The 26,132-nt window shown below is 34.8% G+C and overlaps 1 protein-coding gene across 29 annotated transcripts in view; it reads left to right on the top strand.

Annotated features, from left to right (window-relative positions):
- Positions 1–24,640, top strand: part of CELF2 (CUGBP Elav-like family member 2) — a 395,195-nt gene extending 370,555 nt beyond the window's left edge. For 9 of the 29 annotated variants that reach the window (XM_063448243.1, XM_063448239.1, XM_063448236.1 and 6 more), the window contains 4 exons: positions 2,491–2,688; positions 11,203–11,370; positions 19,658–19,829; positions 21,369–24,640. In XM_063448243.1, coding sequence (XP_063304313.1) covers positions 2,491–2,688; positions 11,203–11,370; positions 19,658–19,785 — 494 coding nt within the window. In that variant the 3' untranslated portion in view covers positions 19,786–19,829; positions 21,369–24,640. The remainder of the gene's footprint in view (positions 1–2,490; positions 2,689–11,202; positions 11,371–19,657; positions 19,830–21,368) is intronic. The other 20 variants (XM_063448255.1, XM_063448250.1, XM_063448247.1 and 17 more) reach the window with 3 other exon arrangements.
- The last annotated feature ends 1,492 nt before the right edge of the window (positions 24,641–26,132 follow it).

Below are 26,132 nucleotides of genomic sequence, written 5' to 3'. Positions count from 1 at the left end.
ATTTCAGTGTGCATCTGTATTCACAAACTGCCTCTCATAAGTGCCCTTGTTCTTAATACTTATAATGAAGTATTATGGACTGAAAATGCAGGATAGAAACAGAGTTTTTAATACAAGAAGGCACAGATATGCAGTGGTTCACAATTACATATATTAATAGCACTCATTTGATTTCATAAACCCGTCAGTCACTTTGCTTTACCCTGTTAGGTACATTCATGTCATTATTACAATAATACATAGATTTTTTTATCTGGCCACTATCGATTTCCTCTGTCTGTGTACCACGCATAGCCCTTTTAATAGTGACACATCTGGTGTACATTGTACAAAGAAAGAAAATCAATGTCAAAACCTGTTTTTCTGTGGGTGATAAATTGGATAATTAAACAGCTACAGTCAAATATAAAGCAATTACACATAATAAAAGGGCAATCTGAACAAAGAACCATATGTAAAACCCCATTGTGATATTATAGCATTCTTTAAATTTTAAAGACTTAGGTTATTTATAAAATATACAGTAAAAGGGAAATTAAACATTAAATAAAAAGTTAAAGGTTAGAAAGCACACATTAAATGCCAAAGCAGTTTTAAGTGAAAATTATGTTATACAAGTATATTACAGTGGCACGGTCATGTTTTTTTTTTTTTCAGTTTTTCTTTCCTTACAAATTATGCTCCTCCCGTGCCAGTTACCTTTATATATATTTATAACATTTTCTTCCTCGCACTTGATCTTAATATACTTTGTTTTTTTAATCTATCTGTATTCCCAAAGACTCTTTAAATACAGTCACTAAAATGTTGCATGTAAATAAACTGGTGTCAGTTTACCAAATTGTGAACATCCATCTCACAGTAAGGTGTCTAGTGTGATTTCATACTATATTTTGAGTTACTGTCCATGCAAAATGGGGTCCTGGGAACCTGTCTTGCACTTTAAAATCTGAAGATTTCAAGATGAAGGAAGGGACTGGGCAGTAGGACCATGCAGAGAGCTCTATGCAAGGTCTGCCTTGAGGGGGAAGGTTTACAGTCATGGGTAGACCTGCCATTCTGAGTTATTAATGTAATGCCTGGCCTTTCTCTGTTCAATCACCTCTTCTGTCCTGATAATAAATAGCTCTCATTTGTACCTTATTCCACATGGGGTGATTACAGAAAGAGAGCATTACCAACAATTTGAATGCCCATTTCTTTGCTCCATGAATATATATGTGTATAGAAGGAACTTCTGCAAACTCATCCAGAGATTCTTTCCATGCTATGTTAACCTTTCCAACATAATATGGACATGCATTTCTTTAATATGATTGCAAAACCTGAAATGTATTATTAATAAGAAGAACTAATGCTGTTTTATTGATTCCTAGTTATATTGCTGTCTAATGATACACACGCGTGCAATTATTTGCTTATTTCAATGGGCAGGTCATGTTTTACAATCACATACTACATGGATGGGTATGTCATCCGTGCAATTATTATCCAAAATTATCAAGTAAGAATGCACGGATCACCTCTCTTTCTCTCTTTACTCGAAGGGCCACATTCCTCTGCAGAACTGGGGCATACATGTCTGCCTAAGATGGGCTCTACAATTTAAAATAACACATGCTGCTATTGTAATGACAGTACAAACAAAAGAACATCCTATATATCTGGACACATTTAAAAATAGTAGAGTCCCTTTATTTTGTCACTACTCCCAGATGTTCAGCTGCTATTTCAGCTGCTGTCATTATAATAGCAGAAGATGCCATGCAAGAGTGTAACTCACTAATGTTGGCCAGTCTGGAACATGCATGTCCCATGCCCCCTCAAGATTAAGACCCCTATGGGGAAGTGAACTGTGCATCATTACACATTTGTTAAAGGAAAAAAATGGCATGGATGACATTACAGTATGGGATTATAAAGCATGATCTGCCCACTGTTATGTATTATTCATATAAATGTATATTTCTATTGGTGGACCTTATGAAGATGCCCACTTTTCCGATAATGTAAATACCATTCTTCGTTTAAGCGCTCTTTTTGCTATGTTTTTTTTTACACTGTAGGCTGTTTAGGACAATATTGGCATTACTAACTGAATAATAATTATCTTTGTTCATCTAATACTGTTCATTTTATCTTTGCTTCTCTCTGAGCAATATTCATAGTATATTATATACAAATTGTTTGTTATATTATATTCTCTGTGAAAACAGAACTGATTATAAGCTTAAATATATATATATATATATATAGGGATGTATTTTGTAGTCACATGTATTGCCTGTTCACAAAATTGTGCATGAACTTACAATGTAACACACACCATTGTTCCCAAGTGACAATCAATTGTGACGTTGTTTCAGTTATTACCCGTTGGAGTCATCATTTGCATGCAATGCAGTCATTTTGGTGTAACAATCACTACTTTTAAAAAGCACTAATAAACAAGTGCTATTTTTTTTCTCTATTGTTGGGTTTTTTGTAAAGTTGCTCAAATGCTCTCAGGTATGGCTGCTCTGAACGGAGGACTTGGTGCGACCGGCTTGACGAACGGGACTGCTGGCACAATGGATGCTCTCACGCAGGCCTACTCAGGAATACAGCAGTATGCAGCTGCAGCACTGCCAACACTGTACAGTCAGAGTCTGCTACAACAACAGAGCGCTGCAGGCAGCCAGAAAGAAGGTAAGAGTTTAAAGGAAACCTAGGAAATGGCTAGTGAGAATTATTGCCTTTCGAAGAACAAAGTATATAACTGATACTGGAGATAAGGCTATTGCTGCTTAACATTGGCTTAAAATCCTTCATTTTATCTTGCACATGACATATATGATGGCTTGGCAAATTAGCAGAGCCCTAGAACACTTAACAATTCCTCCTGTGTTCAATGAAGAGGCTTATTGGATTCAGTGCCCCTCGCCCTCCCACCCCCCATCCCAAGTTGCTGAAGGGGTTAAAACCCCTTCAGTGACTTACAGGAGTCCAGCGCCGATGTCCCTCGGCGCTGGTCAGGCTCCAGCCTACTCTCCTCCCCCGCTGACGTCAGAAATGGCCACGCACACGCATTAGACCTCCCCATTTTATTCAATGCTTTCCTATGGGGATTTCGGCGAGGCTGGAGGTGCTCACATAGCGTGAGGATGTCCAGCGTCGTTTAAAACACATTTCATATTCTAAGAACATGGAAGTCCCTCTAGTGGCTGTCTGATAGACAGCGACTACAGGAGGACTAAACCCTGCAAGGTAATTATTGCAGTTTATAAACGCTGCAATAATTACACTTGCAGGGTTAAGGGTGGTGGGAGCTGGCACCCAGACCAATACAATCGGCAGAAGTTGTCTGGGTGCCTGGAGCTAGGTGAGCTAGGCACAGAAGGTTAAATTAGATACATAGGCCTCAATATAATATTGTTGGATACAGTTTCCAAATTATTAAAAAATTTGAGATAAACTTTTAAAATGATTTAATATTATGAACAAAATTTACATTTTGCAATATTGCTATATTTCATTAAATATTGATATATATTTTAATGGATGATATATCGTTTGATATTTTAACATGTTGAAAAAAATAATTTTAAACGTTTATCCAAAATAATTGAACCATTTGGAAAGCTTATTCAACAATTAAATTGAGGCCATAACCTTTGAAATATAGGTGCTTCCTGAAGTCATTGTGGATGTTTACTCTCCACTACAAAGCAGTAGTAAAAAAAAAATGAACAATTAACTTTAATTTTCAATCTAAAAACTGGTGCTACTCTGTAATTTCACAAATAATTTAATAAACAATATAAACATCAATCCAAACTGCTAGACTGAGTCGAAAAAATTAAGCTCAAAATCAACTGGCAGCTATTCAAGTTTTTGTAAATTTAGTTTTAACTAAATTATATAAATATTTTGAAATCAATGAAAAATAAAAAATAAAATAGCTAAAACTTGCAATTGAAATGTTAGAGGTCCCAGTTGGAGTTTCACGGTAATATTCAATTTAAGTCCACGAATAAAACGAACTATAAAGATAAATACATTTCTTTAAATTTACCCAGTAAAATGTTATATATAAAAAGTCAATTTGATAAATATTTAGTGGTTAGCCAAAAATGTATTATTAAACTAAATGAGTATCAATCAAATACAACATAAGGGTAGTGTCTGATACTAAACATTTTTAAATTAGTGTGTTAATTTGTTATATTTATTAACACATTTTACAAAATAAGTCTAGAAATTCTATAAAGGAGCACTTTCTTTCAATGCAAAATTCAGCATTTAGTTAAAATCAGACATAATTTGATCATATGTTTTAATTTTTCTTTTCTGGACTTTCTTATGTAAGTATATAATGAACCCTAAAGTCCTGTAACATTTTAAATAAATAAAGTATAATTGTATTGTGTAACACACCCTTATGTACTCAATGGTTTCTACATTATGTTTTCCCATGAAACTCTTGCAGACAGAGTATCTATTGAGCATTATAGAAAATAGTCCACACAATGTATAATGCAAATGTGAGACTTAAAGGGACATTAAAGGCACACACACCACTTTATCTTAATGAAGTGGTCTGGCTACCGTGTCCCTGTCTTTTGGAGCCTGCAATGTAAGATAGCCACTAGAGGTGCCTAATGTGCTATAACCAACAGCATTTGATTGGTGACAAGAAACGTTTTGCTGTGCATGCGCACAAGCCTCCCAGTGCTTCACTATAGGGGAGCATTGTATTGGCTGGGATTATCAACATTGATGATCTTTTCCCAAGAGTTAGAGTAGCCCTGGATAGAGCAGTGTGACGAGGGTTGAAAGGTAAGTAATGCTCACCTTTTAAACCCTTATTTTTTGGGGGGGCACCTTCATAGGTCTCAGGACACTATAGTGTTAGGAACAAATGTTAGTATACCTAATAGTTTAACCCCTTAAGGACACATGACATGTGTGACATGTCATGATTCCCTTTTATTGCAGAAGTTTGGTCCTTAAGGGGTTAAAGGAACATTCTGGGCCTCCTAGTCAGGCTGGTTCAAATCTTCTAGTTTCTAAAAAAAAAAAATAGGCATAGCTTTCTGTAACCTAAATCTTTAGCCACACCACCCGCTTTTCATAAAGCAACTTCTTAGATGTATTTTTAATACTGCTTTGGCCAATGAGAGATCAGTCTGAGCTGAGTCGATGGCTTCCCTCCTCCCCCAAGGCAAATAACTGTCATCTTAACATCTGTATTGAATTTCCAAGTTATGTTAAGAGGGAATGTACAAAAAATAAGAGGACAGTGATTGGCTATGGGGTGGAGTGAGGTCAGCAGGGGACAAGTTTAAAGCTATAGAGTCATGCTGCAGAAAGATGCAAAGACTTTTTTACTTTTTTGTTTTGTTTTAGCAAAACTACTGAGATTTGAATTTAAAAAAAAAAATATTTCAAATATGAGGCCAAAATCTATGAAATTAGCTATTTTATATTTTATTTCTGCGACATGAAAAAGGAAATCAATGAAAACTTACTATTTGAAGTAGCAGATACACAAGCAACCAACATTTTTGTTTGGAACAATTTTAGCATAACATTTATTTAAAACACAGAGTGCAAGTCTAGCACATTAACATATAGTTAAACAGCAATTTTGAGTGTAAATGGCTATACAGACAAATTAAAAACTTTATCTAATTTTACATTATTTTAATTTTTTATTTATTCATTCATTCGTTAGAGAAAGATTTGGAGAATTAAAAGTTTTTAATAGTATACAGAATTCCTTATCTTGCAATATACCTAAAATTGTAGTATAAATGCAAAAATACATTTTTTCACATACATAGGTGTTTGCAAAAATGGTCAAACAAGATGCTTTAAGGGATTTCTAAAGACTCTGATGTCATTACTAGCAGTGCAGCTTACAAAACAAATAGCCAACATAGTATAAAAAGAATGTCTGCATTTGAGCATAACACTCACATATAGTAAGGACAGTTAAATCCTATATTTCTAAATTAATTCACATTGAAACAGAATTGGGGAATGATTCAATCCAGAACTTTTGGTGTGTCTTGAGTACTGGATGTGGAAACCACTGCTTTATGTTTTTCCATATTATTTACTTTACTATTTTGTAGAGGTGAGTTATATTTATAATGTATATCTGCAAGCGATATATATTGTGATATACATTTGTAAACAAAGTTCACAGTTTCTCTTGCAACTTGCCATACTGCTTAGTTACAATTCCTAAGTTAAGACAGAAGTTCTGGAAGTATCTGAAAAGTGCAGATCTGTGATATTCTGACCGATGAAAATATAGAGAGTTTGTTGTGACAGGGAACCGATTCCTGTCTGCGTTTTTATGACATATTGTAATTTGTTTTAGGGAGAAACAATCCACTGCCCACCAGACTTCCAATACACTAATGTAGTTGTCATTTATGCATTTTGAGTTGTCATTTCAAATGTGCTTCTGTTTTTTGTACAGTACATGTCTCTGTGTGTCTTTTTGTGTGTTTCATGCTTTGAATAGTAATGTATGGACACGTAAGCCTTAGTTAGAAAAGTTAGAAGTTAGAAAAAGTTAGAAAAGTTAGAAAGCTTCATCTGTTTCAATTAACTTTTTAAAGCTGTTTAAAGCTGTGGCATTTAGAATAAGGCACAGTGGATAAAAATATGCCATGCAGTCATAAAAAATCTTTTTGAATTGTTGACTTGACTAGGCCGTATTGATGTGTACATATGCGTTCACAATTATAACAATAACAAGGTTCTCTACTAAAGTAAACCAAATTTCAATAGTGTCTACCAAAGGACAGGGGCCCTTTAGTAGAACTTTTTCAATACTATTTACTAAAGTGAGAATTGTTAAGAATTTAAAATAAATTTAAGGTCAAAACAGCTGCATTGAAAAAAAATCTCCAAGTTAGCAATGCATTAAATTTTCCTTTTTTTTTTTAAAACTAAAATGTCAAATTCACTTTGAATTTGCAACAATTCTCACTTTGCAGAGTTGTTTACTGAAGTAAGAATTGCTGGGGTTTCAAAGTGAATAGCCTTGTAATTGTGAATATTAAGATCCTGAGACATTATAAAAAAAGGATTAGTTTTAGGCTAGGTTTTGAGTTCCAACGATCCTAGGGCAGCACTTCACATGTCCTGGCCTGCCTGTTTGGTTGCAGCTACACTGGCTTGCCACAGCCACAACCTGTCATTAATGCAGCCTCTTTTCCATTATTGACATAATGGGAGGGAAGTTATAGAGACAGTGGAGTCACACTCTATTTCCATTACTTATAAAACTGTAAAGGGCAGAGGAAAGAAAAACATATTGTCTCTGTTTTATCAGTCTCTCTGCTGGCATGCTAGTAATGAGAATGAGGCAGAATTAAGGACAACTATTAAAATGAGAATCTGCTGCCCAAGAATGCAACTCCTATTAGTCTTGTCAGGCCCTAAGATCCATGGATTCCGTATTGAATAGTGGTGTCAGATAGATCATGCAATAGGGTTTTTATTGTAGGGTGTGTCACTATCCACCGCTCAATATTGGTGTGAAAGCATGATGCGCCCATTGAAATAAGAATATATGCATAGATATAAAAAACAGCACACTCAGTTCTAGACTATCTTTTTTTAAAGCTTATTAAATTTATACAAACACATATCTTAATAAAAGTAATGATGGTTTAGTACCCCAGTTTAACAAGTCCTCCGTGTTGTAACATAATAACAACTCATGCATAGAAACCACTCCATGGGACATCTATATCCTTGGGTTCTCTGCAGTTCACAGTAGAACCCTAAAATATGTCACCTGAGACAGAGACGTGTGCTAAAACAGGAGTTTATGGCAAATCCTCCAATACACACACACACACACAAACATACAATACATAACAGTGACCCATACATTGTACTAGGGAAAAATAATTCCAAAGAGGCTCTGCAGACATTATAGTAAACAATATGAAGGTTAGAATAATGAAGATGGCATTACTTCTTGCCATTTTGTATTGTGTATTTGTATGTTAACTTTGGGTTAGCTTTAATGTAAGTGTTAAGTTAGTGTAGGAGATTAATGATTAGTTTTTGGGTACGGTATTGTGTTAGTCACTCTAGTATATGGAGTACATGTGTAGCGTTGGGTTGTCTAGTGTTTCAGTGTAGTATAGATTCATATTAAGTTGTAGTAGTGTGTTGGATAAAGAAGGGGTTAGTGTGCAGTGCAGTGTAATACGTTGGCGTAACCCTATGGTTGTATAGCATAGGTAAGGAAAGAATTGTGAAGGGAGAACTGGGAAATACAGTTCCATGAGGTAACGATTTCAGTTTTTTGTCATTAAAATGATAGCAGCTGCTGCTCTGAAGTGTAACTCCCATTAGTCTAGGGGCAGACTGGGACATATATGTATATATAGAGAGAGAGAGATAGAGAGAGAGAGAGAGAGAGAGAGAGAGAGATGATCCATGCCTTATTACCTGTTCTTTACGGTTTATAAAGTACAGGATAACTTAAAATGATGTGTTATAAGGTGCCTAAAAATGTGTTCTAGTGGTAAAAAACATTTTAGTGATTTTAATTAGTTGCTCTTACACCCACAAGTTATGCTTTGAATAACTTTAAAATGCAAAATGTGCAAGATGTTATGGTGGACCGCTTAGTGAATTATTCTATTCACATTAGAATAAGTCACTAAGAGTTCCACCATAACAATTTTGCAAATAAAGTACAGCATGTTGAAATAACATCCTGATTTAGAGTACGTATATATATATATATATACTCCGTATGACTGTGTCCATGTAAACTAACATGCTGACCTAAAATAAAATGAACAAGTCCTTGCAGTGCTGCTTTCATACATTTTTTTTATAAAGTCCTGAATGTAGCAATGATTCCACTAGCAAACATCCTTACGTTGCTATTATGTTCTTCCTGGTCATGTGATCTCTTACCAATCATTCTTCATTTTGTTTGAAACTTCATGATTAATAACTCTGGGCTTTTTTAATGCAATGCCCATATTTACCTGCCTTTGTACTTATAAAGTGGAGGTAAATTTATTTGACTGAAGTTAGAATTTGTTTATGCAGCTCTTGCCACACATTTGACCTTCACAGTCTCCCTACACATTTACTATAAAGAGAGATCTAATGCTTAAACTTCCTTTATTTCACAGTCTGTTTAATTTAGAATTTCTTATATTGTGCTCTGTTTATAGCCTTCAAAGCCTACAGCCTGTGTGATTAAAGTACAATTAGCAGGGAATAAGAACTGATTTAAGAACTGATGAAGCTAATTGAAAATTAAAACATTTTACAGGCAGGCTGTGTGAGTCACAGCCAGGGGAAGTATGGCTAGGGCTACGTAATCAGAAACAAAAGTGCTGTAACTCCTAAATGGCAGAGGATTGAGCTGTGAGACTGCATGTGGCATGATCTATACACCACAACTGCTTCATGAAGCTAAAGTTGTATTGGAGCTTCGTGTATCCCATTAAGTGTTACAGTGTTGTTGCAAACCTCTGTGTGGAAAAACACTAGATTAATTCTTAATTCAAAATAAAAAAAGTAAAAGTATATGCTTTGTGTTAATCCTGAAGCATGACTTAAAACATTCTCAGTTATTGTTCTGTAAACCAAAAGATGAGTATCTTTATTAAAAAGATATCCATCTGTTTTCATGTGTTGTATTCACTAAACACTGAATTGCAGTCAACTGAAAGCTAAATGGCAAAATTTAGCCTAAGGTGTCTTTATCATCAATAGTAAGATAACCATGCTGAGTCTTTACAGACATTTAAAAAGGAACTGTATCTTCCCAAGAATTTTAATATCCTATTTACTTAGGTCTTACTTTAATATCCTATTTTCTCAGGTCTAAAAATAAAATGAAATGTAGAAATACACATATCTATTCAGGAACGGAGTGCCACCATCTTAGTTCTCTGTCAGTCATTGTTATAAATGTTGCCCTTTTCTGCCATTGTACATATATAGAGGAAGAGGAGAAACTGCAACAATACTTCTGTTTTACTTATTTTGCATTGTGTACCCTGGCAGTGACTGAACTGGTGGTGCCACTTTTTAAACCTTTACCAGAACACTGAGCATTGGTTATTTTATTTAATGGTGTAATATCAGCTTTAAGATTACATATATACGTCTATGGACAAGGCCTGAAACAACAGTTTCTAAAGAAAAAAAAAAAGTATTTTTTAAGTAATTTCCTGAAATATTAAAGTCCACTCTGAAGGAACTACCAGAGCTCATCGAATCTCTTCCATTTCATTTCAGCTTAAAGGAACACTATAGATAAGCAAACCACTTCATTTTAATGAAATGGTCTGGGTTCCATGTACCCCACAGTTTAACCCTGCAAATGAAATCACTATTGTTGTGCGTGGTTAACCTCCCTCTTGTGGCTGTTATTATGACTGCAACTAGAGGCATGTCTGCAAAATAGCAGAGTAAAACTCTACTATATTAGTCCGATGGTCTGAAGATTATCTGATTGGTGCAGTGTGGCATTTTGCTGTGCATGTGCACCAGCCTCCCAATGCTTTCATATGGGAATGCATTGGAATGGCTCAGATTATTGATCTTGATGATCTCAGCCAAAGAGGCAGTAACAGCCATGGAGAGCAGAGCGGCATGGTTAACAAGGTAAGTTCACGTTTTAGGAGTCAATGTTTAACCCCCGCAGTGTGGGGGCCTGTCACCGAAATGGTGACTAGGGCACTATAGAGTTAGGAATACACATTTCTCTTCCTTTAAGAAACAAAAAGACATAAGTTTGAGAATATATGTAAACACTATGGAGTATGCATATTTTTATTTAGAATAGTTCATGGATAATGGCTGCATTTTGTAGCAAATGGGGAGTTACAGTCAGTTTATCTTATATGTGGAACGGGTTGTCATGAATAATAATTTGAACTTCAATACATTCTGATTGTCTGAAAACACAGTCCAAACAACAATATTTTCTACTGTCTCTCAATTCAGACTTTCTCTAAAATAGAGATGGTCTATTGCCTATAAAAGTCATTTACACGAAGGTGCTTTAAAGAGTCAGTAGATAAAGAAATACATGTTAATATACCTAGTACAATTATTTAGCCATTTTTAATTCGCACTTAAAAATCGAAATCAGTATATATAATAATAAATGCATTGGAATGTTAAAAAAGAGACTAACTATAGTGAAGTCAGGCCTCCTTTTTTCTTCCTCTCAAGGTCCGGAAGGAGCAAATCTCTTTATTTATCACCTCCCTCAAGAGTTTGGTGACCAGGACATTCTTCAGATGTTCATGCCTTTTGGAAATGTTATTTCTGCTAAAGTCTTCATTGACAAACAGACCAATCTGAGCAAGTGCTTTGGTAAGTGATTTTTAGGATAATATGCAATATTAATTACAAGGTTATTCACTAAAGTGAGAATCCTAGGTGAATTTAAAGTAGATTTAAAATTTGAGGTCAAAATCACAAAAACTGGAAATATTCTCTAATTTTCGCTATTTTGGTCTTAAATTTTAAATTCAACTTGAATTATCTCTAAAATCTTACTTTAGTGGATAACCCTACTATAGAAAGATGGTAAAATGATGCCCTTTAATATTCATTAAAACACACAGTAATGTTGCACGTTTGTGAAAATTGATATGTGTAAAATTTGATGTTGCTATTCTTTACGTTTAACACAAACTATTCATTGATTTTTATGTCTAAAAAGTTTCTTGCTCTACACTGATATTAGCTACAGTATTAACAGCATCCTAGATGTGATGCTTAGATATTGATGCTCAGCCAATGTCGGTAACAAACTATGATTGCAGGGAATAACAAGATGGCCAATTGAGCCTCAACATGTACTTTTTAACTTGGTTTGACTGAACATTCTCCACAATTCTGTGCATTTGCAATAGAGGCTTTTTGGTACTTTTGCTATGTGTTTGTTATACTTTCTCTTTAAGTGCACATATACAAATTATTTATTGTTTTCTAAAGGACAGATATAGTTTTTTTCGGATTTTATATATGTATGCGTAGCCAGCATTACATGTGAATAAAATATTACAGAATGAGAACAATCATTTTATAATAATTTCTACACAACTATTGGAACAAAATAAATACAAGAAAAGGTTTTATAGTATTAGTAATGATAGTTAAAATGCCTAAAAAAGTCCAGATTTCAGTTATGTTTGGAAGTTATAGAACAAATTTTGTAAGGAGCGAATTATGGTTTTAAATTTAAACCTTTGCAAAATATAGTCTGCCGACACTATAACCTTAATAGCAGTCACAGAATCCAACCGCTACATAAAAGTACAGTATGTTTTGATAGATAGATATTCCCCATGGTTTCAACTAAGAGCATTTTGACACATTTATTTGACCATTCTTATCAATACACTCTGCCAAACAAGTTGATTTTATTTAACTGTTTTTCATTTTCATGGAGAATTTCTCATTCCATGTGTGTGCCACTACTCAGGTTCATATTTTGCTACTTTTCTCAAGCATAGCAATAACCACCACATAGACCATTACCAGTTTTATAAGAAGTGATACGGTTAAATTCCAAACACGCCAATTTCTGTTTTCATGTTTTCAATTTTCACTAATTAATATACTTATGTTATGCCAATTTGTGGAAAAAAATAGCTCCCAATGACACTATATCCGCCCCTTAGTGGCATACCTTTTTTTAAATGAAGATAGCGTGCTATGTTTAATATAAGAAATATATGCTGAATTTAGTAGTACATTTTAATTTTCATATTTTTATATTATTTTTGAATTATAATAATAATAATAATAATAATAATAATAATAATAATAATAATAATGATTTTGCAAGCCTTGTGTGTCCTAGATTTAGTATTCTGCTGTATCTCTCAAGTACAGAAAAGCCCCAGGGTTTTGGGGAACTTATGGGATCAAGTTAGAGATATGCCCTAATTTGGTCTTTTTGTTTGCTTCCCAGAAATGCTTTTCAGTAAAGTGACACAAACTGTAGCACATTCTGACCACTGTCAAACTTTGATGCTATTTCCAACTCATTTTAACTTTATCTAACCCTTTCCCTCTCTAATCCTAACTCCAACTAACCCTAAACATAGCTAACCCTAACAACTGTTTAGTAAACTGGACATTAGGTTTACTGATCACTGTGAGAGTAGATAGCGTTGTTAATTCTTCATTATTGCATTATGATTGTATCGTATTGCTTATATGTTCATGTCAGACTGTCATCATGGATTTCTCATCTAAAATACACACAATATACTCTTTTATTGACGTGGTAAAATTCTACATCCTGGGGGTGCCAGGGCATCTGTTACTAGAAAAAAGGGAAGGAGATTGAAGGATAAATGTGTGGTTGATAGTTTCTTCAAGGAAGCAACCTTGAATATTGGAGATAGGAAACCTCTGCATTTAGCCACTATAAACTGTAATATTTAGCCATCGCATTGCAACACATCAAATACATATTAACCTATTCTATGTCTGTATCGTGCTTCATCGACAGTCGATCCCAGCATGCATTGTTGGCCATCACAGTGGTCTAATACCGTTACTAGACAACCTCACAAGTCTGTCTTGTAATAGCAAGTACACCATGTGATTGCTGCAATTATAGAGTTTATTTAAATTAATGGAGGCCCCCTGGCTGATAATAATGATATAATAAGATAATGATTTATGGGACTGCTATCACCATGATCGCTTGCCTTGAGGGACCTCCATATTGCTATTTCTATAATGCCCCGTGAGATTGGCTTTGTGAGCTAATTTTCCATGGCTGTCATGCTCGGTACAAAGCCCACCACCAAGTACATAAGTAGCATTGCCATATAGTGTACTGCAGCCTCCTCAAAAGGTTTAAACTTGAAAATATTGAATTATTTAAAAATATCATGACTACTGCATGTATCTAGTACATCCTATACATCTTGTAACTGCCTTTTAACTGCAACTGCCCAGCATTGCTCAGCAGAATTGAGGAACACCCAGCATTCCAGAGTCAGTAGTGAAAAGGTGAAAGGGTCCAACTTTTCAAAAAAGTCTAGACTACTTACAATGGGGGTGCCAGGGCACTGTGGGGTGGTTACAATAACATAACTTAACTCTTTAAACCTGTAATGTAATCGAAAAGCTTGGAAAATACCTTTTTTTTTATTACCCTTGCAATATCGATCTAGCAAGCTGAACATTTCGATATTCATGAGTTAGACATCGGTAAATAACCTGTGAAAAATAGATTGCATTTGCTTCGAAAACTGCTTCACAATTCCAACCGAAATTGTAATTTATCCCTTTATATGTTTCTTTTCATATTTTCTACTTTTTAGAATGAGTGATGTGCATACAATATTTTACAAAGTATTATGAAAACAGACTGACAATTAGATGTAATGCATACATGTAGCTAATTAGCTTCTGTACAAGGAATAGCTGTTTCTATACTATCTCTATGTGATTTCAAGAATATCTTGTCACCTGGTTTTATGCTTACGGTAGACATGTCACTTAATAGGTACCACTCAGAAAAAATTCAGATCACGTGTTTTGCTGTTAAATTACTTCTGCTTGCTGTCTGTTGTGAAAATAAAGAATCATTTCCAAATGTCCTGACTCAAAGCTTTTAAACTTTTGGTCGTGCTTGCTTAAGTGTTTTGCAGAGATATATAATAGATGACAAACGCATATATAAATCATTTGCATGCCACTCACAGGATATAGTTAAAAAAAAAAAAAACAACTATGCCACCATATGATGCCTTCTAAGTCAGACCGCATTTAAAAAAAAAAAAATTAAAGGGGCACTGCAATCTTAGCACAGTTGCCTTGCTGCCTTGTAACACCTCTAGATGCAGTCATTCAGATGGCCACTATAGGTGCTTCCTGTTTCAGTGCTGCATCGTGTGCAGCACTTGCATTCAGCTTTTCCACACTCTGCATGGAGATGCTGAAGGCTCCCCATAGAGATATCTTGATTCAATGCATCTCTATGAGGAGATACTGATTTGTGCATCACTGCGTTTTGTCGTGCATGCACAATTGCTTCCCAATTCTTTCCTTTGAGAAAGCATTGGATTGGCCGAGATCATCAAGATAGATGATCTTAGCCATGGATGTTGAGGCCAGCCATGGCGAGAACAGTGCAGCGATGGAGAAAAGTAAGTAAGCTACCTTTTAACTCCTTACTGAGGGGGGGCGGCCAGCTAAATAGATAGCCCTGCATTATAGTGTTAGGAATACATATTTTTATTCCCAACAATATAGTATTCCTTTAAGTATAGTTCTTTATTTGCCTAGGGTTAAATTCTATTCAGTGAGGTAGAAGTCAATAGTGAGAATGCTATTCAAATACAATAAACAAGCTTTAATCATATAAAAGAAAGTCGCCCTTAAACACGCCATTGTCAAATATATATAGATAGCACTCAAAGATCCGATATAATGTGGCTTTATATAAATACATTTTTAATAAAAGTAATTGAACACGTGTGAGTTGTTGAAAGACCTATGAGTGCATACTCTGCTTTATATATATACATTTTTTAATATATGTTTGAAGGCCAGAGGCCTGTATTTGTGGGAGGAGTTTGACTCTATAAAAACCCCACTCTCCCTCTAACCTGGGCCGTTTCTGTTTAGGTCATCCCACCCACCTCACCCTTTATAAATTGTATAATACAATAATCTCCCTGCTTATCCCTCTTTATTACAGACCTACCCGTACGTTGGTTTTGACACACCTCAACCAACTGTGCCCAAATACAAATTATGCATATTACGATTATGTTTCCGACCACAAATATATATACCGTATTTATCGGCGTATAACACGCACCGGCGTATAACACGCACCTCATTTTTAGAAAGAAATTCCAGGAAATTCCCCCCCCTCCCATAGTATTCCCCCCCTCATCCCATAGTATTCCCCCCTCATCCCATAGTGTTCCCCCCTCATCCCATAGTGTCCCCCCCTTTCCATAGTATTCTCCCCCCCTCCCATAGTATTCCCCCCTCCCATAGTATTCTCCCCCCCTCCCCTCCCATAGTATTCTCCCCCCTCCCCTCCCATAGTATTCTCCCCCTCCCCTCCCATAGTATTCTTCCCCCCTCCCCTCCCATAGTATTTCCCCCCTCCCCTCCCATAGTATTTCCCCCCCTCCCCTCCCATAGTATTCCCCCCCTCCCATAGTATTTCCCCCCCCTCCCCTCCCATAGTATTTCCCCCCCCTCCCCTCCCATAGTATTTCCCCCCCCTCCCCTCCCATAGTGTACTTTCGTCCCCCTCCCCTCCCATAGTGTACTTTCGTCCCCCTCCCCTCCCATAGTGTACTTTCCTTCCCCTCCCCTCCCATAGTGTACTTTCCTCCCCTCCCCTCCCATAGTGTACTTTCCTCCCCCTCCCCTCCCCTCCCCTCCCATAGTGTACTTTCCTCCCCCTCCCATAGTGTACTTTCCTCCCCCTCCCCTCCCATAGTGTACTTTCCTCCCCCTCCCCTCCCATAGTGTACTTCCCCCCCTCCCCTCCCATAGTGTACTTTCCTCCCCTCCCCTCCCATAGTGTACTTTCCTCCCCCTCCCCTCCCCTCCCCTCCCATAGTGTACTTTCCTCCCCCTCCCATAGTGTACTTTCCTCCCCCTCCCCTCCCATAGTGTACTTTCCTCCCCCTCCCCTCCCATAGTGTACTTCCCCCTCCCCTCCCATAGTGTACTTTCCTCCCCCTCCCCTCCCCTCCCATAGTGTACTTTCCTCCCCTCCCATAATTACTTGCCTGTCCTGAAGCGTGGGCCGGCTTCACAGCGCGCACCGCGGTGCAGGAACTTTAATTTCAGGTTCCGGTTTCCGGCGGGACTGAAAGGAAGTGTGCACACTATTGTGCACACTTCCTTTCAGTCCCGCCGGAAACCGGAACCTGAAATTAAAGTTCCTGCACCGCGGTGCGCGCTGTGAAGCCGGCCCACGCTTCAGGACAGGTAAGTAATTATGGGATATCGGCGTATAACACGCACCCACGATTTTTCCCCTATTTTCAGGGGGAAAAAGTGCGTGTTATACGCCGATAAATACGGTATGTATGAAATGTGAAATATGAATATGAAATAATTGCTTGCAATAACTGCAGATCTACAGTCATTGCAAGTCCTTACATTCTTTCCTAGTACAGACTAAATTTTTATCACACCAGTAATCTATAGTTAGAAAAACTCCAGCCTTGAGGTTAGTTAACAATGTAGTTTTCAATTTGGTACTTAGAAGAATCAAAAGAATCATTCTAATATTCATCATCTGTGCCTAGCTAAAGATGTTGCTCTATCTCACACAGTGTTTTCTTTGGCCTGCATACTAGAGAATAACTACAACCATCCACAAAACTTTGTAACAAGTCAATGAAAACAAAACTATAGCAATGAGTTTTAAAGTTTTAATCTTCGTTGTTCTATTGTTATTTTGATTTAAAGGATTACGCCAAGGTACTTTTTGTTAACGCATATTAATTCTGCACTACATGGGTTATTAGCTGCTGCCTCCATCCCCTTTTTTTTACATAACAAAGCCTAGAAGAAAAGGGAGAAACATACCAGAGCCAATATCGCGTTCTCCCTGAATTGCTCCCAGACCACTTTTTTTATCACGCCACATAATCTATTTTCAGTCTGAGGCCCAAGCAAATGTTTCTTATAGAGACGCATTTGTGAACCTCAGACACATACATGCTATGTGACCAGACAGAAAGCAGTGATGGCGGACTATACAGTGGGAGGTATAAAGGGTAGGTCAGGAGAAACTTGAGGCAGTGCTAAGATAGGGAGGTATGAAGATTCAATGATAGGAGGCAGGGAGGGCAGGACAGAGGAAGTAGTTGAGGGTGGGCAAAACTTGTATAAAGGGAACAAGCAGAGTATTGGACTGTATACAAGCGTGCTGCGTTCACACAGTCCTGATGGCTTTACATTGCAAGTGTGTTCCCGAGCTGATTACATCTATTGGCAGGGAGCAGACATCATTTTTGCACAGATCGAACATTAGGCAGTCTGGACCAGGGTTCCGGGTTGCCCAAGTCGTGTATCTCTAACTCTGTATTTGCGGCGTTTAAAGTAGAAACGTTACACATACAGTCTCCTACCACCATGACCACTTCCAAAATTAGAAGTAGTTATGGAGGTTGGAGTAACCATTCAATTATGTACTATTTGCTAAAATTAATTCCATTATGTATTTATTTGCTGCAAATGTTTCTTTACAAGCTGTATAACTTTCAGTATGTGTTGGCTGGTGTAGGAACAGTACCCCCATTTGTCATTATAACTTAATATGGCATGCTGAGAAGTGAAAATTGTATGTACATTTAAAAGGATTGGACAGGATCATCCTGTAACGATAATCTAAATTTAGAAGGAATTGTTAACCAAGCATAGAAAAAGAGGTTTCACAATTGAGTGGCTTCCATGTGACAGATGCTGCTTGTGCCCAAACCACCCTGTGTGACAAATAAACCAGTTATATTTTATGAAATTAACTTCTATATTATTTCTCTTGTCCTGGTGTTAATCATAGTTAGTGCCATTTCCAAATACTGCAAACAGGCGTCTGAGAGTAAATCTAAAAATGATTAATATCAATGAGAAATGTTGGATTAAGGTCATAGTATGACATTATTGGAAAGTGTGTAGCTGGGTCCTAACACTGATTTAGACAAATATTAATACAAGAGACAATGTTAACTCGTCAATTGAAAGACGTTGTAGAGTCTTAAATGTGCTGTATTCCCATGATCTGGAATGGACAAAAGGATGAATGGATGGATGAAAGTAATTTTTATACAAAAAGCACATATCTACTCCTTTTAGCCCAACACTGAAATAGCAGATTTAAGGCTATAGTGACGGTGATCGTGGTGGTTGTGGTGGTGGTGGTGGGGGGAGGAGAGGTCTGGCTGCATGCTTTTCTTTAATTTCTCTATTTTCATTTCTAATATTTGTATACTCATGTGTTTATGGTGTGTCTTTGTATACATTATGCTTTTCATTTTAATTATTTCGCCATTTAAGTTTATATCATGTTGAAGCTTCTTGACTTTCTTGCCAGACACACTTCAACAATATTTCATCATCATAATTGCCTTTCTTTCTGTCTCCTTATTGTGTTTTGCTTCTCTTTTTGACAATGTTTGTGAAGTCAAATATCTAGTTTTTTTCATTATTTTATAGGCACACAGTTACTCTCCGTCCCACATCCATACAAAGGAATTAGAATCTTTATAAAAATACTTTTCGTTGGGAATTTAAAATGTTATGACTTGGTTAGAGTGGGTTCATGGGAATCTGGTACATATATAAAATGTAAATAAGACTATGAAACAGCGGAAATGAATAATCTCTTTAATTTTATTGTTATTTAACTGTTAAGTTTTCCATTAGACTATGCTGTATAAAGATATTGTTGTATATAGTGTTTTCTATTTTGTGAATTTTCACTGGTTGATAACATCCTATGGTATAGTGTATGGCTGTAAAGTGCAGTTGGTAAAAGATATATTAAGCTTTCATGTCTTTATCTTACTTCCAGAAAGATCATGTCATTGTATCACTAATTATAATAATTTTACTGGCTCTTTTTCATCCTGTGTGTTTCTCCTTGTAGGCTTTGTTAGCTACGACAATCCAGTTTCTGCGCAAGCTGCAATTCAGGCGATGAACGGCTTTCAGATCGGCATGAAACGCTTGAAAGTTCAACTGAAACGCTCCAAAAACGACAGTAAACCATACTGATCTTAGCCCTAGAAGTTTCCTGCTCTTAATTTAGCTTTTTTAGGGTAAGTCCCATGAGCCAGCCTGTTCTCCACTGGGGGCTGAGGAGGAAAACATTGCCAACACTCATCAAGAGAGACATTTATTTTTACATTAAACGCTTCCATTCCCTTCAACCCTGGCCCCCTGCTCTTGCCATTACTCTGGCTATATTTTCTTACCCAGAATCCAGCAAGTTGTGAAACAATGTTTTGTTCCACTTTTCATTTACCTAAATCTTTTTTTCTTTTGTATGACATTTTAAGATTATCGATAGGATCAAAACTATGTGCAATTAATCTCTGCAACCACTGGTGCCATCACAATATTAAATATGAGTTAGAATTTAAGGACCTGGTTGTATAATAGTGACACCAGCAGTAAAGAGGATTGTTACACGGTGGCCTAGTATGAAAATATTGCTGATATACATACTATTTTTGTTAAAGGAACACTCACACATAAGCAAAAAACAAATGAGTCTTTCCAATGTGTCAAATTGTTTTAGAAGTATTTAGTTTGAGTAAATATTATGGTTTGCCAGAACAAACTGGTTTACATTTATGTTAATATTACAAAATATACCATATTGATTTTAGTATTTATTTATTTATTTATTTAAATTATTATTATTATTATTATTATTATTATTATTATTATTATTTGAATATGTTGGAAAAGTTATGTGTAAAAAGTCTTGGAGATCTGTTTCTAAAGCTACAGGGTTTAAAAAAATAACAAAATGAATGAAAATACTTGATGTTTCTTGAGAGATAAATTTAATAATAAAGGAAGCCACAGGCCTGTAAATTTTATTTGTAAAAAAACAAAAAAAAAACATTTCTATTTTTATACAAAAATTTTTACTGCCTCAGAAATAATGATCTATTGTTAACTTATTGGGTACCTACAGAGACGTTCTCAATGCTAGCTAAATACCTGAAATAGACTCTAGAGTAACAAGCTGTTTAAAAATAAAAGTCTTTATTTTAAATACAAATCCCATTATGCACAATTCACTCACTTCCTTTTGTATGTTATGTTATGTTTTTCATGTGGTTATTTTTTGTTTGTTAGTTTCCATTGTGTAGTTAAAAGTTTGTCATGTGACTTATATCTGTTGTATGGCATTGGTTCAAAATGGCCCTCGCTCCCTTCTGTTACTTTTCCCTTCCTTCCCAAAGCAATCCATCTGCACTAACTCTTACTAGATGGTTTCTTTTGGGCTGTTCATTGTGCTTTATGTTATATATATTATTTTTAATATATATTATATATATTTTTAATATATACTAAATGCGTATATAAATATATATTTATTACTTATTTATATACGTATATAATATATATTAAAAATGAAATGCAAATTATTGAATGGCACATAGACTCAAACATCTTCAAAATTTGCATTACATTCATAAACTTAATCAGTGCTGGGAAGACCAGAAATGCATTTCTCAACAATGCGTTACCAATCAGTTCCAGCACTGAAAAAGCTTAAAAGTGAATTTGTTTCTGCTGCATAGATTCTGTGTAACTTTATACTCTTCCTTTTTTTTCCCTAGAACATCTCCATGCCTGTTAGTTCACCGTTTGCCTAGCATGTCCCTGTGGCGTCTATAAAAAAAAAAGTTTCATCGTCCCGTCATTGTTTCTGATGTCTTTCTGACCTCACATCATATTCGGTCCTCCAACTGATTTAGTTTGACCTCTGAAATTTGCATGTGATCTCATCTAGCTATGAATTCTGGAGAAAAAAAAACATAGTCAATGTGAAATTCATGCAAGACTGAAATTTAATATCGAGCAGATTATAGAGCAAAAAAAAAAAGATAAAAAAAAAACCTGTGGCAAAAAAAGTTTATTTTTTCTTTTGAATTTTTGTTTCATAACGTAAACAGACTTGAAAGTATTATACAGGGATTAGCATTCTGTCTGGTCACTGTTACCTAAAGCAATATGTGTCCAGAAACTCAGAATGTTAGTTTCTAAATGAAGCAGATAACTTCCAAAACAGTTTGAGAAAACTGTCTGATTTTAAGTATCTAGAGCTCTGTAATAGTTTTTACATTTTTCAGGCAGTGTAAAGTTTTTTGATAAGGCCATTTTAGGTGGCTCACTTTCTCATTAAATTATATATATAGAAACCACTTTTTTGTAGATTAGTATAAAAAATATTTACCCTGTTTTGGGGCAAATGCTACCTAGTTCTGTCACCTTTTGCTGAACTGACTCACAGTTAGACAATCCATGGTTTAATGCACATGAAATTACCTATATTTTATACTGTTTAAATGTACAGAAAAGAAGGTAAATGTATACTGTGTCACGTTGGTGCTTCTGTGAATTTAGTTGTGGCTTCATTAAGTCTTAAAAGTCTTCAATGTTCTATGTTTAAGAAATTTGAAAAAAAAATTGGTTTACTTGAACTAAAAATAGTTTTCAGAAAAACAAAAACGTCTGTTTGCTACAATTTCATGTGAAAAACAATTCCATGAAAAACAAAAAAAAAAGTTTTGTGTTGGCTTGTAAAGCATTTGATGTTATAATTTTTTATTGTGGGGAAACTTAGATGTGTTTGTGTTCAGCAAAATGTGACCTGTTTTTTTTCTTCTAAAGAAAAAAAATTCAGTGAAAATACAGTGCCAAATTCCAAAGGTACTTCTTGCCTAAAGCTTCAGTGTATTTCGTGTATGAAGTAATTTGATAACATGGGTATTTTATTATGTGTTTTGTATAAATCCCTTCTATTTAAAAAAGAGAGGTTACAAAAGTTTGTTAACTTGCTATCCTGTGGTCTTGTTGCCTGAAATTGTTCTCGTTTGTTTTTTCTCTTTGATGTTTTTGGTAAAACATTGTATACAGTAAGTACCCATGTTCCACTTTTTTAACCACTCTGCACATCAATGCTGTGAAAGCAAACCTCACAATTGTACTTACTTCATGGTCTGTGGATATCTCACAGTGAGGGAGTGTTGAACAGCTGTTCTTTTAAGCATGTTGTCCTTTTGAATCAGGGTACCTAAAGCACATACATTATACACATGTTAGAGAAAGCACACACACGCAGTATCTTAAGGCTAGTTCCCTTATGTTCTGCTAAACTAAAAGTATGGGCTACACAGTGATCATAAATACACAAATATGAACATGTGTTCATTAGTCTACATTTTTTCCCAACAGCAGCAAAATATATACAATGTATGCTAAAGGACGAAAAAGTTGACTTAAAATTCCCATAGATGATCTAGTTCATTTGGTCAATGTGAAATCCTTCCATATTTGGATTTGCACCTTTTGCAATGAAAATCATGAGTGGCATTTAATCTTAAACTGGAGGAATTCTGAATATCTGTAATATCAATATGTAATTTGTTTAATATATATTTATATACATATTATATCCTATTTGTCCCTAGATTTATGTTAAGCCTCCTGCGTCCGTCCTTAATTATTTGATGACTATTTTATAAAACATATGAACAAAAGCTATGGAAAATGTTGAAAATATTTTTGTTCTTAAGACTTTACATGAAATTGACTAAACTTTCTATATTTGTAAGATCTTATAATGGATAAGTTTAATATATGTAATATAGTTATATAGTTAATATAGATTTCTGATGGTATAGGGTTGATTTCTTTATATATGTCACGTCACATTGTGTGTTGCATTGAATAAAACATTTATATAGTATAATTTGCAATATATTTGATCAGAGTATAAAAAAAATCAAGATTTAAAATTTCTGTTTACAAATGTAAAGCAGTTAAAACACAATAATGAAACCCCTCCTCATTTTAATCACTTAATATTTTCAGTGGGACATACACAATCATTTTGAAAGTTTTCGTCTGCATTTTGATTGGTTGGAGCACAAGTTGTGCACTAAATGGACACTGCTTAAAGGACTAGTGTGTTCAACTTTTTTCACTGTGGGATTCTAGTTTTTTGGCTTGTACAACTCTGAAGTCATTTTAATTGTTCTGTTTTTATTATCTCAAGTGCTAAATAAGAAAAAAAAAACGTAGTTTCATGACAGTTTTTTAACTACATCATACAAAAGAAATGTATTTGTGTTTATTTTTTGTGCTGTGAGAATTGTTGTTTGTAGATTAAATAATAACTCATTTTGTTTAAATTTACAAATAGTTTTTTTTTTTAGTATTGTCTGAGAAAAGCCAAAGTTCATGCAATTTTAGTGGAAACTGTAAGATCATTTAAGTATTGTTTCTGTTCTATTGATGCTTTTTGGTTCTGTTGTGTGATGGAATTTGAGCCAAAAAAAATACCAGGCTTTCCTATTTCTACAAACTGATTGTACTTATGAATTTTGTACCAGTGCAACATTTTATACTGGAGATTAAAAAACAAACAAACGGAAAAGTTGTGGCTTACTCTTGAAGGCCCCTGTTATGACTGATTTTGAGTTTGATTTCTGACTGGTATAAAGAATATTGGTTTTACTTTGAACAATTAAAAAAAAAAAACTTTGGCTTGCTTTTTTATTTTTTTCCTTTGCTTATATCTTGCCTTTAGAATTATGTCAAAACAAAAGCGGTAAGTTTCACTTTTTATTATGTATTGTGCAGTTACACAATAAGGTAATTAGATTTAGACGTACACAGTCACTTTAACTGGATAAATGTATTAGTTAAAAACATAAAAAAATAGGAGTTTGAGTTTTTTGCTGTTTAGATCAAATTTTTTCCTAATCTTCTGTCTTCATTGTGAACATAACTGTGTAGTTAAAACAGTCAAACTTATTTTTGTAACGTATGTTATTGTGTGATGCAGTTTTTTGCTTCTGTCTCCAATATTAAACCATTTTCCTAATACTTGTCTCTTTGTGTGTTGTGTTTGTTGGTGGCCATCATGTGATAAAACATCTATACACTTCACTGTTTAACGTCTGTTATTTTTTATTTTTATTTTTTTATTTACAGATTTTTTATTTAATATTTGTTGTGTATTAAAGTTACAGTCGATTCCACTTAAGTGAATGCTAGAACAGAAAGAAGCATACATACAGAAATTGTCTCTACTTTTCCCATAATGCTTTTTCGATCAGTTTGTCACTGCTCTTAGGTTGGGTATCTTCTGTAGAACTTGCACCATAATTATCACATTCACAATAAACTGCATTTTACTTCTGATCGATTAATGAGCATTTAATGCAGATGAATCATTAAGCAATGATCTGTGTTAAAACATTTTTGTTTCTTCTTCTATTGAATGGAATCAATTCTGCCAGTGTAGTATTTAACGTTACAAAGCTCTGCCTTCCAAAGTCCAAAATTAAGTTGGCTTATATCACATAATATAGACTATCTCTATGCAATCAAGATGACTATGTTTAGCAGAGTGATTCATCTGTGACAGTGTAACTGACAGTACTATATATATATATATATATATATATATATATATATATATATATATCAATATATATAATGTGTCTTCAAAATATAGTAATTTCATCTTATACACATATATATTGAAATTTTATATACATGTTTATATTGAAATTACTTAATTTTTAAGATTAATTATAAGGATTCCAGGAAGAGTGTTTTAAATATGTTAATCATAGTTAATTTGATTAACTATGATATACATTTGTATAACAGAGAAAACTAAGATTGCTCTGCTCTGTTAGATGTTTTGGAGTACATTTTCCACAAATGAAGTACTCATGCTTCTACAATTGTAGTATACAGATGGCTGTCCAATAAGTCAATTTATATTAAAGAATTCCATGTAATATCTTTTATACAAACTATATCATATATTTTTGTATATGGAATGTACAGAAATAGTTTAGATTATTCATTTTATTTATGAATATTGTTAGATTTAACAAATGGGGGGCAAATAAGATCTTACTACCCAGAATTTTTAATTATAATTATAGTCAGGGCTCAAAATCTCCACTCGCCCCTAGTAGAAATGTATTATTGGTGAGTATGCTTTGGCTTGCAGTGGCTTTTAAGGCCTGGCTAGTAGCATAGGGTTTCATATTTTAAGCCCTGCCTAATTATTTTTAATTTAAAAAAAAATTTTTGGAAATCTAATTCCCTGACAAAATATTAACCGAAAGGCAGTTTTGAAGATTGCATTCTTGAAGAAGATGCATTCCTTCTGTTATAGAATAGTTTAATGTAGCAGTATAATGTACAATGATACATGCATGATTGCAGAATCTAAGTGATCCCGCATGTTAAATACAGTAGGTACTAACTGTAATGACTGCGATGGTTCTAATAAGCAAAACTGTTAATTAAACCATTCCTGATAAGTGAATACAGTATGCATTGTGTAACTAGGA

Source organism: Pelobates fuscus, chromosome 3 (genome assembly GCF_036172605.1).
Source record: "Pelobates fuscus isolate aPelFus1 chromosome 3, aPelFus1.pri, whole genome shotgun sequence".
NCBI classification, from domain to species: Eukaryota; Metazoa; Chordata; class Amphibia; order Anura; family Pelobatidae; genus Pelobates; species Pelobates fuscus.
Note: the sequence above shows the minus strand (reverse complement) of the source record. Positions and strands in the feature narration are given on the sequence as shown.